Source organism: Aristolochia californica, unplaced genomic scaffold, assembly GCF_029961685.1.
Source record: "Aristolochia californica isolate CCGP_79_NKW_82.1479 unplaced genomic scaffold, dmAriCali1.0.hap1 SCAF_16, whole genome shotgun sequence".
In the NCBI taxonomy this organism is placed as follows: Eukaryota; Viridiplantae; Streptophyta; class Magnoliopsida; order Piperales; family Aristolochiaceae; genus Aristolochia; species Aristolochia californica.
In genome coordinates, this window is record NW_027181837.1 from 16,189,222 (window position 1) to 16,206,640 (window position 17,419).

The 17,419-nt window shown below is 35.2% G+C and overlaps 1 protein-coding gene across 2 annotated transcripts; it reads left to right on the plus strand.

Annotated features, from left to right (window-relative positions):
* Window positions 1–9,867: 9,867 nt before the first annotated feature.
* On the plus strand, window positions 9,868–14,535 carry LOC137953746 (uncharacterized). Of its 2 annotated transcripts, none has more exons than XM_068801241.1 (8): window positions 9,868–10,187; window positions 10,914–11,151; window positions 11,456–11,566; window positions 11,676–11,834; window positions 11,920–12,092; window positions 12,295–12,400; window positions 13,897–13,971; window positions 14,242–14,535. In XM_068801241.1, the coding sequence occupies exons 2-7, from the start codon at window positions 10,957–10,959 to the stop codon at window positions 13,924–13,926; spliced, it is 774 nt and encodes a 257-aa protein (XP_068657342.1). In that variant the 5' UTR covers window positions 9,868–10,187; window positions 10,914–10,956; the 3' UTR covers window positions 13,927–13,971; window positions 14,242–14,535. The 2 variants fall into 2 exon arrangements, with proteins under 2 accessions (XP_068657342.1, XP_068657343.1); XM_068801242.1 differs by having other exon boundaries at window positions 14,246–14,535.
* Window positions 14,536–17,419: the final 2,884 nt, after the last annotated feature.

Genomic DNA, 17,419 nt, shown 5'->3' on the forward strand with positions numbered 1-17,419 from the left:
ATAACCATGTTTGTTTAGGTTTATTATCTATTTAGGTATATAATCTATTTAAGTATATTATAAAAGGGGGGTTAGTGCACTCTGTAAGTAACATGGAAACTGAAAATGAATTACTTGTTTGTGTTAGTGTGCATAATGAAAAATTTAGTGTAAAATATTTGTTTGCGTTAGTGAACACAATGGAAAACGTAGTGTAAAACACTTGTTTGTGTTAGTATATACAATGGGTGTAGAGAGATGTTTTATTAATAAAATATTTTGATAGATCTGATTTTTATAACTTTTATTTAATTTTTTTATTAATAAAATAAAATATAGATTTTAACTTGTGAGAAATTAAGAAATACTTAGAAAATTAAATTAATTCTAGTTAATTAATTAAATATATTAAATATAATAATTAAACAAATCCTTACTTTTATAATATTAAAATTGTAATCAAATTATAATTTATAACATCTAAATATCAAATAGTTATATAAAAAGGATATTTTATTATAAAAGTTAGTCTATTCATTTTATTATAAATATCAAATGCTTCATGCTCCCTTGCTACCTCAACTCCCTGATATAATGGGAAAAAAAGAAAAACAATGAAACAAAACCCTCCATTGCATTGGTCGTGACCTCACATTACCTAGTTCATAAAAAAATGGCATTAGTGTAGAAAGAATTGAATTGAAGTGAGATTATACCGTTTCATTCGCTCTGGCAAAAACGGGGGAAAGTTGATTCCTACCTATTTTACGAATCGTCAACTTTCCTCGCGCAACGCGCGTTGCTTCTCCCCCCCCCCTCCCCCAAGGAAAAATTAAACCAACGTCATAATTGGTTGAATTATCCAATTAATTAAACCATTAGTTTTTTTTAATATATTATTAACTAATAATATGTAAAATATATATTATGTTATTGATAAATTAATATATTTATTTATTATGTATTTTTTATTTTTTATTAAAATAGTGAGTTTTAATGTTAAACTATATCTTATGTTATTAAAAATAATTAATTAATTTATTATATTCATTTATGTTATTTTTAAAATTTTTATTTATTTTAAATAATTTATTCTAGTCACTTGTAATTATTATTTTAATTTATAATAAACTATAATCATTAAGTAAAATAATATAGTTTTTCATTAATTAGGATATTAATATATTCTAATACTACACGTTAAACTTATAAGTGTAGTAACCATATTTATTTTGGTTAATTATATGTTTAGATATATGTTCTATTTAAGTATATTATAAAAGGTTAGTCATTCTCTTCTTTATATCATACTTTTCATTTGGGGGCACTAACACTGGAAAATGTTTTCCCCCACTTGAACTTGTCTACACAAACACCCAAACATGAGTTGAAGTTGAATCAATTCATTTCAGTTCAATTCAATTCTTCACTTCATTTAGGAAGATCGCACGGGTTGTAGAGGGGTGTCTGGCGAGAATGTGAGCTGCGTCTTCTTTTGAACGATGAGGGAATTGAATGAGTCAAAGTGAATTTACTTGTCAAATGGAGTGAATTCACTTTTCACTCGGGTTATTAAAAGGAGTGAAAGTGAATTGCCTATATATAATTCACTTTCACTCGTAACTTATAGTGTACTAACGTTTTTTTTGTTTTTTTTTTTTTGGGCACTTTGTCATGTGAAAGTGAAATACATCATCTCACTAGAGGGGGGGGGGGGGGGGGGGGGGGGAGGGGAGGTTAGTCAACTTGATGGACGAGATGATCTTCAACCGCATAACGCCCTTCAACACTTGAAGTTGTTAGTGGCGCGCAGATGAAGCTTCATCTCGATGCAACGGATGAAGGGGTCCTTCATCTCCACGGTTTAATTTTCTTCATCTCGAAGAAGGCCTTGTTTGATCTTCTTTGAGTTGAAGGACGCGTGACGCTGGCTTTTTCCCCTCTCTCTCCTCGCACCTCCTCCCCCCCCCCCCCCCATCGTGTGTTGTCATTTCTCATTTTTTCTTCCTCTCTCTCGCACTCCCTCTCTCATGTCCCTACACCCCCGACGTTCTGCTGCCATAAAATCGATCGGATTTTCGTCTCCGACCATCGCCTCAGCTTCCTCTCGTCTCTAGCCTCATCTCTCGGTTTTCTCTTAGCCTCGCCCTCTCTCTCGCACCCCCTCTCTTGTCTCCGTGACTCCCTCTCTTCTCTCGGACTCGCTTCTCTCTCTCTTATCCCTCTCGACCTCCCATTCTTCTTTGTCTTCTCCCTCTCTTCTCCCTTTTGGCCTCCCACTCCCTTCTCTCTTTGGTTATTCTCCTTTCCCCCAAAAATACCTTCCGATTTCGTTGGATTTCCCCATTTCTATTTCGATTTTCTTCGATTTTGGACATTTGGGCATCGATTGCTTAATTTCTACTTCGATTAGGATTCGATTTCACCCTTCGGCTTCGGTTTTCCCCAAATTTCAGAAGGTATGCCTAAACCCTAATTTTTTTCATTAAATTATTGTTTTATTTGATTTAAATTTATTTTCAATGCCTAATTGGGGATTATTTGTGCATAATTGTGGGATTTAGGGTTACGGTTTAGGGTCTAAATTCTTGATTCATGTTAGGGATTATTTTTAGGGTTTGGTGCTCGGTATTTAAGGGTCTTGTAATCAGGGTTTAGGGTTTATGGTTAAGGATTTAGGGTATTTTAGGGATTAGGGTTTTTAAGGTTTAGGGGGTTTAGGGTTTTTAAGGTTTTGGGGTTTTTGTGTTTTTAAGCTCTAGGGTTTTTTGGGTTTAGGGAATGGAATTAGGGTGTAAGGTTTAGGGTTTAGGGCTTTTAAGGTATTAAGTTTTGGAATTAGTGTTTAGGGTTTAGAGTTTAGTAAGTGATAGGGTTTAGGGTGTGATGTCTTAGGGTTTTTAAGGTTTTGGGGGTTTTGTGTTTTTAAGCTCTAGTGTTTTTTGGGTTTAGGGTCTGGAATTATGGTGTAGGGTTTAGGGTTTAGGACTTCTAAGGTTTAGGTACTATGTTATGGAATTAGTGTTTAGGGTTTAGAGTTTAGTAGGTGATTGGGTTTGACTTTAGGGTTTGATGGTTTAGGTTTTATTAGGGTTTTTTAGTCCAATTCAAACTAGGTTGAGTCGCCTATACGGGCATCCATTAGCCAAGAAACCCGACCCCCATCACTGACAAGGTATAGTTCGCAGTGACTGCGAAGTTATATGGGGCTCTACCAGGGGTGTTCGGTGAATTTGGACTTGATGTGTGTGTTTTCTCGTTGTTTAGTGCATATGCAGTAGTGAAAATAGTTTAATTAATTTTGAAATGTTTTAGAATGTTGTTGAGGATTTTTGAAGTGTTATGGAATGTTTTTTCCATGTGGTGAAGAGATTCGGGTGTTATACATATCCACCACATGGTATTTTCTTTTTTTGTGGTTTCAATTTAACCCTTCAGCTTTGATTTTCCTCAAATTTCATAAGGTAAGTCTAAACCCTATTTTTTTATTATTAATTTAGTGTCGTATTTGATTTGCCTTTTAGACAACTACTTGTGATTGATATATCCTACTTTTGATATTGTTGAGAACTTGTTGACCAATGCCATTTCAACCACTGTTCTAAGATTTTGTTTTCCAATCTTATTTTTTTGGAGTAAGAGACTTTTGAGTTCGAAGGCCTGCTTGAGAATGTCTCATCAAGGTAATATTTATATCCCTATTCAGAATTTTTAGATTGTTAAAAGTAAACTAGTAAAGAATTGGCCCTTTTTTTTTTACCATAATCACAGATTTATTCTGGATGTTCTTACTTGTAGGTCAGGGCAATGCAGATGATGTAACAATTGCAGTATTGAAAGAGTTGCCTCCTCTACAAGAGAAAGATCAATCAAGGGGAAGATTTGAAGATCAGTTCATAGGGGGAAATGGGCGAGGAACAACTAGCATGAAGAGAAACAACTATATTTTTAAATTTATAATGGATTTATAGTTTTTATTTGGGTGATTGTAAATTGATAGTGATATTTCATTTAATTTTGTTGTGTTTGATTATTGTATGGAGTTTATTTATAATGTTATGCAGTGTATAGAGTGTATAAACAATTTCATGGAGTGTTTATGGAATGTATAGACAATTTTATGGAGTGTTTATGGAGTGTTTATGCAGGTATTATGTATATTGATTATGCCCAATTTTAAGTAGAGGTCATGATGAATTTTATATAGGTATTATATACATAGATTATGCTCAATTTTAAGAAGAGGTTATGCTCAATCTTATACATGTATTATATATATAGGTTATGCCTAATTTTATGTAGAGATCATGTCCAATTTTATGTAAAATGTATACAGACAGTGACGATTGCGATGGTCTTGAGGATGTGGGTAGCCAAGTAACATGCTTTCGGAGGCAGAGTGCATTAGAATCCACAAGAGCCGCACAATTTCGAGATGCTAAATCGACTTCCATGTGGAACAATAAATGATGGTTGTATCTTATTACTTTTGAACATGCGTCATTTATATGTACTAAACTTGTAACTTAATGATTTTAATATTAAAGGCACAAACTCGTTATTAGAATAATCTTTTTTTTAGGTTATTAATAAAGTTGTATATGTATTTATTTATTATTTTTGTTCAATTTTATTATTATATTAAACTTCATATTTAAGTCTCTGGAAAATAAAATATAATTAAAGTATGCATTTGATTAATTAATTACTTTTAATTTTTTCAAAATATATTATTAATTAATACTATGTAAAAAATTTATCTTATGTTATTAATATAATACTTTTTTATTCATTAATCATATTTATTTTTTATTTACTCTATTGTATTAGTGATTTAATAGTGGTAATTAAAATATTATTAACTCAAACACTTGTTTTAATTAACTTATTTTTATAATTAATAAAATCAATGGTTTTAAATTTCGAAGATGAAGATGAAGATGAACTTGTCCACACTAACACCCTATTTCGAAGATTTTGAATATGAATTGTCCACACTAATACCCATTTCGAAGATGAAGATCATGTAGATGCATAAGATGAAGATGAAGATGAAGATCAAATTTCCAGTTTGTACACTACCCCCTCCTAAAAGGTCCAAAAGGTAACTCATTCTCTTATTTACACAATTTTTTTTGTTTTGGACACTAACACAAGAAAGTGTTTTCTGTTTTCTAGTGTACTTTACATCTAATACACTAACATAAAAAAAATGATTCACTTTCCATTTTACTTTCCCTCCGCTCCTTAAGGGGGTTAGTCAACAAAATGAAAATTTGATCTTCATCTTCATCTTCATCTCATGCATGTACATGATCTTCATCTTCGAAATGGGTGTTAGTGTGGACAAGTTCATCTTCATCTTCATCTTCGAAATTTAAAACAATTGATTTTATTAATTATAAAAATAAGTTAATTAAACCAAGTGTTTGAGTTAATAATATTTTAATTACCACTATTAAATCACTAATATAATAGAGTAAATAAAAAATAAATATGATTAATGAATAAAAAAGTATTATATTAATAACATAAGATAGATTTTTTACATGGTATTAATTAATAATATATTTTGACAAAATTAAAAGTAATTAATTAATCAAATGCATACTTTAATTATATTTTATTTACCAGAGACTTAAATATGAAGTTTAATATAGTAATAAAATTGAACAAAAATAATAAATAAATACATATACAACTTTATTAATAACATAAAAGAAAGATTATTCTAATAACGAGTTCGTGCCTTTAATATTAAAATCATCAAGTTACAAGTTTAGTACATATAAACGACGCATGTTCAAAAATAATAAGATACAACCATCATTTATTGTTCCACATGGGAGTCGATATGGCATCTCGAAATTGTGTGGCTCTTGTGGATTCTAATGCACTCTGCCTCGAAAGCATGTTACTTGGCTACCCACATCCTCAAGACCATCGCAATCGTCACTGTTTGTATCATCCATTGCACCTAATTGGACCGCATCACCTCCTCCACTAAGCTCGCCACCCGAATCATCATCTTCAAATATATCATCATAATCCTCTCCACGTATATAATTGTGCAATATGCAACAAGCATATCTGTAATTTGTGAAATACCAGTTGATTCATCCTGTAAACTTTTCGAAATTTAACTGGTGATTTGTCTAGTGCCTTTTGCAAATACAATGGACAATTCATCCCACAAGAATGTGGTATCTTCCCATGGCGATAAACAAAGTTGTGAATGCAACCATAGTTGCAACCTGTTCTTCGTCTGTCATAGTATCCATGGAAATCTACAAATTCAATCGCCTAAATATCATAAACACAAGCAAACATCAATCTTCAATCATAACCTATTTGCAATCACACCTATACACAACCATATTCATTCACATTCCCACATCCTACATTCAATCACATCCCTACGCAACCATATTCATTTAATTGTCCACATCCATACTTATCTACCATATTCATCCATGCAATATATAAACGCATATAAACGCAACAACATATCAAATTTAAATATTATCCATACTAATAAGTCTTGCAACGTCATAATTCAAACACCATACCTAATACATAACAATATTCCAAAAGAATAGTGTATTTATAACGCATTACAATTAGTTTTCAAGACAAAATTTAAGCCACTCGACCCGCTCTTCCACTGTCATCTCCGCAAACATGACCTTCTTACTTGGCGTATCCATCCATAAAGGAGCGCGAAACTTCAATTCTGCAGACAAGTCCGGGATTTCCCTGAGGGCTTTGACCCAATCTCTTTCAATATCGGGTTCTTTCTCTTTAGGCTTCATCATGAAATTCTCAAATGTCTGAGCTATTTGATCCATTGCATCAATGAATCTACTAGTGTCATCATCGGGCATTTCGGTTCTCTTTCTACGATGACTTGATGACGACCGCTTACTTCTTTCAGATTGATTACTTGGAGACTCATCCATGCTTAATAATGGCGATGGAGTATCCCTAACTATATCAACATCCTCGGGCTCATCCATCGGGACATGTTCTAATTCACGGATGAGTTCATCGCCCTGATCTACAAAGGTTGCACCTCCTGACCCTACGACTATGGTGTTTCTCATCTACTACAAAGGTTGTACCTCCTGACCCTACGACTATGGTGTTTCTCATCACCATAGCTAATTTGTCATACAGGGGGCAGCCTTCACGTCTGTACTTCTCAGCATCTTTATGCTCCTACAAGAATAAAACATTCTTTATACATCTTGGAATAGAGTTATACTAACGTGTAAAACATAAAAAATATTTTATAGTACATCATAATTTACTGACCTTTATGTAGTCAAGCCATACAGAATTACATGCAGTAACTCGTTGAGTGGTTGCATCCCAACCGAACCCACTAGTGTTGATACAACTCGTTACCGTTTGATATGTTTTCTTCGATGATCTTGTTCGATTCTTCACTTGCTCAATAGTTTTTTCTATTGACTGCGTCTTCATTGAACTTATTAACACAATCCATATATACCTCATGCTTCCATACCCCGTTAGGCAACTTATTCCCTAGATTAACCTACTCGACCAAGAGATCGAACATTTTGCTATCATCTTCGAAGGTCCAAATGTTATATGGTCGACTAGTTAGTTGTCTTCTTGTAGCCATGTATAATCTAAATTAGAGAAAGTCCTCATGGAAAAAACTTTATCAGACAACCTTTACCCGTCACGAAAACACAAACCATAAAAAATAGAATACCATGTGGTGGATATGTATAATACCCGAATCTCCTCACCACATGGCAAAAAAATTTCATAGCACTTCAAAAATTTTCAACAACATTCTCAAACATTTCAAAAATAATTAAACTATTTTCACTACTGCATATGCACTAAACAATGAGAAAACACACAAATCAAGTCCAAATTCACCGAACACCCCTGGTAGAGCTCCATATAACTTCGCAGTCACTACGAACTGTACCTTGTCAGTGATGGGGGTTAGGTTTCGTTGGCTAATGGACGCCCATGTAGGCGACTCAACCTTGTTTGAATTGGACTAAAAAGCCCCTAATAAAACATAAATCATAAACCATCAAACCCTAAATTCAAACCATATCACCTACTAAACTCTAAACCCTAAACACTAATTCCATAACATAATACCCTAAACCCTAGACCCCTAAACCTTAGAAGCCCTAAACCCTAAACCCAAAAAACCTTAGAGCTTAAAAACACAAAACCCCCAAAACCTTAAAAACCCTAAACCATCAAACCCTAAACCCTATCACCTACTAAACTCTAAACCCTAAACACTAATTCCAGAACTTAATACCTTAAAAGCCCTAAACCCTAAACCCTACACCCTAATTCTAGACCCTAAACCCAGAAAATCCTAGAGCTTAAAAGCACAAAACCCCCAAAACCTTAAAAACCCTAATCCCTAAAATACCCTAAATCCTTAACCATAAACCCTAAACCCTAATTACATGACCCTTAGATACCGAGTACCAAACCCTATAAATAATCCCTAACATGAATCAAGAATTTAGACCCTAAACCGTAACCCTAAATCCCACAATTATGCACAAATAACCCCCAATTAGGCACTGACAAAAAAATTAAATAAAATAAAACACTAATTTAATGAAAAAAATTAGGGTTTAGTCATACCTTCTGAAATTTGGGGAAAACCGAAGCCAAAGGGTGAAATAGATGCCGAATGGGGAAATCGAAGTAGAAATTAAGAAATCGAAGCCCAAATGTCAAAATCGAAGAAAATTGAAACCGAAATAGGGGAAATCGCAAGAAATCGGAAGGTATTTAGGGGAAAAAGAGAATAGCGAGAGGGAGAAGAGAGTGAGATGTCGAAAGGGAGAAGAGAGGGAGAAGAGAGAGAAGAAAGGGAGGTCGAGAGGGATAAGAGAGAGAGAAGCGAGAGAGAAATCTGGAGAGCGAGTCCGAGAGAAGAGAGGGAGGCACGGAGATGAGAGAGGGGGTGCGAGAGAGAGGGCGAGTTCGAGAGAAGATCGAGAGACGGAGGCCGGAGACGAGAGGGAGCAGAGAAGGAGGCTGGAGACGAGAATTCGAGGGAAGAGAGGCAACATCGACGTCGAGAGCGCAGGGAGACGAGAGAGGGAGTGCGGGAGAGATGAAGAAAAAAAAGAAAATGAGGACGCGCGAGAGAGGGGGTGCGAGGAGAGAGAGGGGCAAAGGGAGTGTTGCACGTCTTTGATCTCAAAGAAGATCAAATATGACCTTCTTTGAGATAAAGGATTTTAAACCGTGGAGATGAATGACCGCTTCATCCCCTGCATTTAGATAAAATGTCATTTGCGCTCTACTAACGACTTCAAGTGTTGAAGGGCATCATGCGGTTGAAGATCATCTCGGACTTCAAGTTGATTAACCCCCCCTAAACGGCACTAAAACCTTCCTTCTCTTCCGAGCGTATGCACAACAAAAATTTAGAGTAATAGGATCATTTTGATCAAAGACCATTGCCCAGTTCTTTTAATACTAATTTTATAAAAAACGAATGAAAGGTAATAGAAACATTCTAGTCAATATTAACATTTCGATGATCTCTCACCCAGACTAAGCATGTCCACCACTTCTTGATTATATAACTGTTTGAAAATACTACATTTTTTAGAAATCACCCTGAAATTATCCAATTATACCACTTAGTTTTTTATTTGGCTATCCAAAAACTAAACACTGAATATTGTCTGGATCCAACGATGATATCCAGGCCAAATGGATATTTTCTTCTGAGATAGCGGATATGAAAATCCATTGAATGGCCCATGCTCCAGTATTATTAATATGGACTCTGAACTTCTACAAGATATATATATTTTTTTAAAAAAAAAAGAAGAAGAAGAAGAAACTGGGTTTGGAAATTCAAAATGAAGATATGGTGAAACTGAAGGCCTCTTTTCGTTTGATTTCTTAATCAACCCACCGCAGATATTTTTGCGAATCTTTCAAAGGAACACGAAATCGACGAGGAAACTGCCATGACAGGCTCCCTTCCAATTCTCTGCGCCATTCGATTATTCCTGGCCATAGTAGCAAGCCGCTCTTGCTTCTCTTTAAATTTCTCGGTCTTTCGCTTACAGCTATTCTTTCTGTTCGTTCCCATTTCTGCCCAGTGATTTTGTCTAACTAAAGTTCTGCTCTAAGAGATCATCAAATGAATCGAGGCTAGGATTTGCATCCTGGTAGGTCTCCGAGTCTCAATCTAAATTTGATTTGATATGCTCACCACCTTGGTCTCGTTTCCTTAAGCTACTGAACCTTGGTATTCTTGAAACACACGTTCATATATTTATGCAGTAACCTTGTTTTTAGTGTCAGAATCTCCTTTATCATGTTTAACAACCGGTGATTTGGGTATGATGATTTTCGACCGCTCACAGTTTTTTTTTTTTTTTTTTTTTTTTTTGTTAAAGCATACTTCCGATGGATATGATAATTTTTTTGTGTTGGGTTTGTTTCTCTTTTGACTAAATTTACTGGTTCCTGAAGTTATTGAATGAGGATGTGAATCGAGAATAGGTACATTATGGGAAAATTAAGAGGCTTAGAGTTTCTATCCAGCTTCCGGATGCGTATGACAAGAGAAGTGTTAGAAATAGTGTCAAAATTCAGGAATCCATTTTTAGGAAAATGTAACATGGGAAGAGCAAGGAGAGTAAGGCATACCTGAGGAGAAACATTTCTTGAAATATTCGTACTCGCTGAGAAATTTTGGTATCTGAAACAGAACGTATACCACAAACTGAACTGATAAGTAGAAACCCAATAAAGATATGAGCATCAAACCGACATTACTTAGACTATATTCGTATTTTACAATATCTTATGGTGATGGCATTTAGTACTTTGCTTGGATTATATTCTTATTATACTTGCTCATTGTAAATTGGGTTTATTTTTGAGTCTAGATTGTCTCCAGAATTGGGGTTGAACGTGCAGTATGATCCCATCATGCTGACTATACCTGCTTCAAGAGCAACCATCTGCTGCCACACCAATCAGGATACCAAAATATTGCCATATGCTGCTCCATGCAATGTTCCTTTCTTGATCAAAACAGCTTTTATCAGCAACCCTAGAATCCCCTGCGATCAAAGATTGCATGCTTTTGGGACATCAAACCATGGAATCCTAAAGAAATGGCCTGTGAGTTGCCCTTCTTTGTTAAATATTATGCTTTTTGCTAACTGTCTTTTGTCTACTAGCATCAGTGTGGACTGACCAAGAACACATTCCCTCAGTCAATTAGTAGCTGCTATTTGCACTCATGGCTTGTAATGGGATAGTGTCATCACTATCATGGTTGCATATGTTGTTGTCTCATGCCTAATAAATTCACTTTTTAAAAAAAAAAATTTAGTTGCTTGTTTTGTTGTACACACACCACAACTACAGGGATCTTTTGTTGGATTCTGTAAGATTATCATGATCTATCTAATATATTTTGCAGATCTATGCTTCATCGGATGACAATGAGTACCGCTCTTCTCGTAACATAGCAATAACCCTTTTTAGGCGATACAGAAACGTCATTGACCGTGGAGGAGGTGACAACCTAAAAGTATATTAATGAATTTGTATTATTTTTATATGGTCAAGTATCAATAATTTTCTTTTGCTGGAGAGTTGTAGTTTATATTTTGCGATACATGTTTCTCACTGTTGATTAGGAGTTCATTAGTGCCGGAGTCAATGCATATGCTTTGGGCTGTACGGATGAGGGATTAAGGAAGGAACTGATGATCATGAAGGACTCTGGTGTTGAAATAGAAGGGATGCAAAACTGTGGTGGGAACACCAGCTTGAAGTCGAAGATTATCATGGAGGAAGTGAGACTTGTAACATTTTCCTCACATACACTCTCTCTTTCTCTCTCTTTCAATTTTTTTAGGCCATATAAAACTTTTTTTTCAGGTTAATGAGTGCATATTGTGGTTGAGCATTATATTTATCACCATCTTGTGCACCCCTCAACCTACAGTTGTAAGGTGGTCATCAGTGCCACCAGTCTCACCAAAAGTCATACTTCAGTGGAAAGGCTTTTGTGCTATTATTGCTAATGCGTATTATATGAGAGGAATGGCATGGTGAGGTCCCCTTTCTTGTTGGTACATTTGGGATATCATTATAAGTTAGCATCACAGAATGTTCATTGTCATGCTTTTGCTTTGTTATGTGTAGATCCCAATGTTTAGGTTTGTTAGATTGACGAATGAAAGTAGTCTTCTGTGATATGCTTGATGCTACAGTCTATAAATCACCTTATGTTCTGATATTGTTCTATTACAGGCTTCCAGTGAAAACTCTGCAGCTTGAACAAATGGCTGTAGTTGGAACAGCTGAGGAGCCTTCGGTTGTTGCTAGTCGAATGCAACTTGTGTTTAGCACATTAGAGGTTTGGTGATTCTTTTTGCTTATATATGTTATTCTAGCTCATATCTTCACAGATTTGATGATGTTTTAGCATTTTATATCTTGAGAACTTGGTGCTTTTGGAAATTCTCTTCTTCTCGGCTCCATTAGGAGAATACCGGTGCAACTATAACATGATTCTCTCTAAGAATTTTGTAGTGAAAATTCTCTCCTAAAATTCTTAACACTTCTCAATATAAGACTTTTTCCTCCTCAACAAGTACTATAATGAAAAATCAAGATCCAAAATTGTCGTTTCTATTAATACAATCAACACATTTGTTGGAAGTATTTATTACCTTGCCATTCAGAAACTTGTTAATTGACTAATTTAACGTTTCAGTGATTCTTTTTTGAATTTTGCCTTAGAGGTCCAATATCTGAATGCCTTAGTTTATATATCAATGAAGGATCAAAGCCACAGCAAGAAGTACCCTGTAAAAGCTCCAAATGACCTCCAATCTAAGTCCTAGGCCAAATCCCTGGAAAACTAGAGCTTTATGATCTTAGAGTTTATGACCATAAGATATATACTAAATTGAATTATTTGGGATTCAGAAGTGTCAGAAATTATTTCTTCTACTAATAGTGACTAAATTGGTGTAGTACCAAATCATGCTCCTATTGCCACAACAGTTGATATGAGTATTTTGAGAATATGGCTTTGTGATCTAGATTTTGCAACCAGATAAAATATACATTTCCATCATATGATGGTAGCTCAACTCTATATTATTTAGCATAGACATTCTTGAAAACGATAAAGAAGAAAGGTAATGTTTTCATTTAGTAGTGTTTAATGATAAAATGAATTCCAAAAAAATGGAATAGAATGAAAATGAAAATCGTCTCGTGGAAGTTGAATTTCAAAAAGACTTGAAATTTTAGATATCATGAAACTATTTGTAACTTTATATCTTGAAATTTTCTGTTTTTTCCTGAAATTTCTACTATCCTTGGTGTTTGTGGGACTTCATTACTATGTTTAATTGTGAACATCTCTTATGTACAGATCTTAAGTTGGATCCAGATCCAGATCCATCTCTAATTGACTAGGCATTTAAGAGGTCTTAGATTCTTACTTGTAAAGACACCCCATGCTTACAAATATACTGCTTGCTGATGCTATTCCCTGTCAGTTCATAGACAGCGGCAACTTTTGCTGTTCAATCTCTGCAACTGCATATTGTTTCATTCCATAATTTTCAACTTTGATGACAACTTGTATAAATTTTTTGTGAAGTTCCGATATATTATAATTTATATTTGAACCACTGATTTCGTATTTGTACAAGTAAAAAAGAGACAAAAATAAAAATAAAAAGGAAAAGAATGAAGAAACAAAGTCCCAAAAAATGATGAGCTTTTCATCGAGTTATATTCTGTATGTAGATGGTAGGATTATCACCATTCAAAAAAAAAAAAAAAACAAAAAACGATTATAGGTTTAACGGTGATATCTTTCATTCGGTTGTGCAGGTTGTCAGTCCACAGTGGCCGAAAGTGTAAATTTGATCATCAGAAAAACAGACGTTATACTGTAATATCTCCTGGGTTAGTATGATTTTATATTACCTGAATGTAATCTGTAATTACTTAAAGAGTTAAGAGTTGATCACCTGGCTGAGACTGGTAAGGTTGAAAGACGTTATATCAGTCTTATAATTTATATGTAGCAAACCAAAATTTTCTTGGCTAATCCCTTTTACCTCATTTAAGCCCCATTTGTGTCCTTTCCTGAAATCCTTGTCCTTCTTAAGAAAACAGTATTTTATCCATGTTAGATGTTCTGTCAAGATTTGATGACACAGCTCAACTGTATAGGTAGAGTTGTGATAAGCAAAAGAATGGAGGGATGTACATACCTGTTGATGGTTGATCATTGAAGAACTTGGTGGTGATGATGAAGATGGGTTAGTCTTTTACATTGAAAGTAGTTGGCATGTGTAAACAGAAGAGGGGGCATTTTAATGAAGTTGCACTCTTTCAAGATAAGGGGGCTTTAGTTGTTTATTGGATTGGAGCTTTCCTGTAATAGGGTTGTAAACGAGTGATGACTGGAACAAAGAAAGGTTAATATGCTATTCTTGTTATTACGTTGAAGCTTTTCAAATTCTACATGTATTTAATCAGTTAGGGTAAATTTATTTTGCATATATTTTTTCCAATTAATTTTCAAATAGTACGTCGATGAGAATGTATGAAATTCATCAAGAACAACTCCACTGTTTTTCAACTTTTTGGGTCAAGCTTATGAATCCCATGCTTGCATGTTTGCCGAATCCTTTTCTGGAAAACCATTGGCCCTGCATCCCTCGCCCCTCCTGTCTGTACATGGTGAATCCAGTTTTTTTTTTTTTTTCTATCATATTTATGCCAGTTTCAGGTCCATTACCAGCCTTGCTATTAGAGGTAGCTTTATTCGAGAGAGTAGTCTTACTACCTTTTGCATGAAACTATTCCTGTGATTTAGAATTTATATCAACATCTTTAGATGTTTAAATGAGATGAAAGTCAAACAGAGGAAAGAGAACAAAAATTGGAAATCCATGGAAGAAGAAGAGAAGGGCAACGATATCCAATCAGATAGTTATCATTAGGGTTGCCTGACTGGATGACTGGTTAAGGATGAAACTTTAATTTTACATTTGGAAATTGCTGTGAGTTAAACATGACTTATTCTACATTTGAAAGTCCAAGCATCAACCACGAATTTGTTACTTACAATTAATTTTTTTTCACTTGTACTGAATTGTAATGTTAGGTATATGTCAATACATCAAAAGCTTCAGAGTTGATGGAACTCAAAAAAATCAGGCCCTTAAACCTATCTAATACTAGGTTAGCATAACCTAGCACTTATACTCCTTGTTGAGCCCTATAGGATACATAACAGCCCACCATACTTCCTTGTCGGTGTCTACGATGGCCCACTCTATGACGGCTCCCACTTGGGAGTAGGTAGCCTTTTTCACCTCTTTAACAGTTTTCACTCTAAGTTGTCTTTTTCATAGGTCGCCCCCTCCAGGGTTTGAACCAGTGACGTGTCTCCATTGATACCAAATGTTAGGTATTAGAAAAAAATCCCACTTAAAAAATGAGAAAAAAAGAGTCTATGGGTTATAAGATCAAACAATGGGCCTCCCTAAAAGGCTAATCATCCAAGGATGGAATTAGAGAGCCCAAAAAATCCAACATGGTATCAAAGCAAGTTGTGGAGGGCCAAGACCCAGTTTATGTTCTCTGAGTTATCTGTATATTGTGGGCTTTATTATGTAGGAGGTTGTGTACCCCATTGGTTTTGTGCCCCATTAAAAGATTTGTGCCTATGTCTCTAGACGTGAAGGGAAGTATTGAGTGAAAAAATGTCCCACATTAAAAAACAAGTAAAAAAGTTAATAAGTTATAAGGTTAAGAAATAAACATCTTAAGAGATTAGTCATTTTTGGACAAAACCAGGTTTAACCCAAAATATCCAACAAATTGTGCCATATCAAAAGAGTCAAAATATATGAAGCTGGTTTAATTTTTCTTAACTTATGAAAAATTAAACCAACTTCATCTTCTTCATAGTGCCCCGATGCGTCGTCTTCCTCACAACACGGATAATGGCGGGAGACAACAGCTGGCCAACAAGCAACGACGACAGAAATGGTGCTTCGACAGTACACCGAGAGGGAGAAGAGAGGGAAGCCAAGAGGAAAAAAAATTCGAGTGAGGAAGACCGAGAAGGGAGAAAAGTCGAGCGGAAGAAAAAAATTTCAGGAGGAAGCGAAATGAGGGAAATTTTTCGTTCAGGGGGAGGGAGAAAGGCGTCTTGTATGCAATTCATGTGGATAATTCGCAAAATAGGTATGAAACATGATTCTCCCGTTTTTGCCTAAGAACATTACCTGACTTGATTCAAATGAAGAGGAGATCATTTTGGACTAACGGCCTAATCGAATGAACGGAGTAATGTGGGAGTCATTCATGTCTGATTCATTTTAGACTAAATAATATAATGTGAAGTTTAAATCATGTAATTAATTTAGATGAATAGTGTGGATTACGTAAAAATTGTCTTTTTCAAATCAGATTTTAGATACTTGTAGTTAGAAAATTGACATTTATTAATCAAATAATAATAAGATTTATTACCCAATGAGGATAATAATGATCATATTAATGATGAGTTAGTTAAGAAGTCATTTACTTTATAGATTGAAATGATCTTTTGTAAACTAGTGTTAGCAACAAAACCCAACTATAATCAAATTACTAGAGAGACAGACTCACTTCTAACCATAGTAAATGAGAGAGGAGAAAGTCAAGAAAAGAGAGAGAAATGTACTTTTAATTATTTGACAATAGAGAATCATTGAGAGAAAAGAAAATGAGAGATAAAATCACTTTCTCTCTTAGTTAATAAATTTTATCTTAAAATGATAAAATTTGGGAAGGAAAGAAAAGAAATATAAACTTCAGAAAAAAAAATTAATCATTAAAATTTTAAAATGTACTATTTTTTTATTTATCCTTTTCCACGTATATACAGAAAAAAAAATTATATTTCTCTCTCATTTGCTATGGGTAGGGGTGGCTTCGAACCGAGCCGGCTCGGTTCGGCTCAGTACCGGCTTGGTTCAACTCGTCATTTATCGAGCTTGAGCACTGAAATCGGCTCGTTTACCTTAACGAACTGAGCTCGACCGAAGCGAGGTTCGGTTCGTCAGCTCGAAGTGAGTCGGATCGGTATGGATCGGTAACGGGATCGCGAGCGAGCGGGGGAGCAGGAGCAAGAGCGAGGGGGGGGTGAATTTTTTCCTCCCCCCTTGTCACCGCCGACCCCTCCCATCGGTTGTTGTCGCCGCCTCTACCGCTGTCGTAGCTGTTCGCTGGCGTCTATACCTCCGTCGCATCTGCTCGCCGGCCGCCTTTGTGGCCGTCTATTTGATTTCTTCCTCTCCTCGCCGTTGCCTTTGTTTCCGTCGCCGCCGCTTCCGTTGCCGCCGACTCCGTC

Coding starts and splice junctions, on each gene's coding strand:
- LOC137953746 (XM_068801241.1), top strand. CDS start 10,957: ATGCTGACTATACCTGCTTCAAGAGCAACCATCTGCTGCCACACCAAT. Junction 11,567..11,675: donor GAGGAGGTGACAACCTAAAA/GTATATTAATGA, acceptor ACTGTTGATTAG/GAGTTCATTAGTGCCGGAGT. Junction 12,401..13,896: donor TTGTGTTTAGCACATTAGAG/GTTTGGTGATTC, acceptor TCGGTTGTGCAG/GTTGTCAGTCCACAGTGGCC.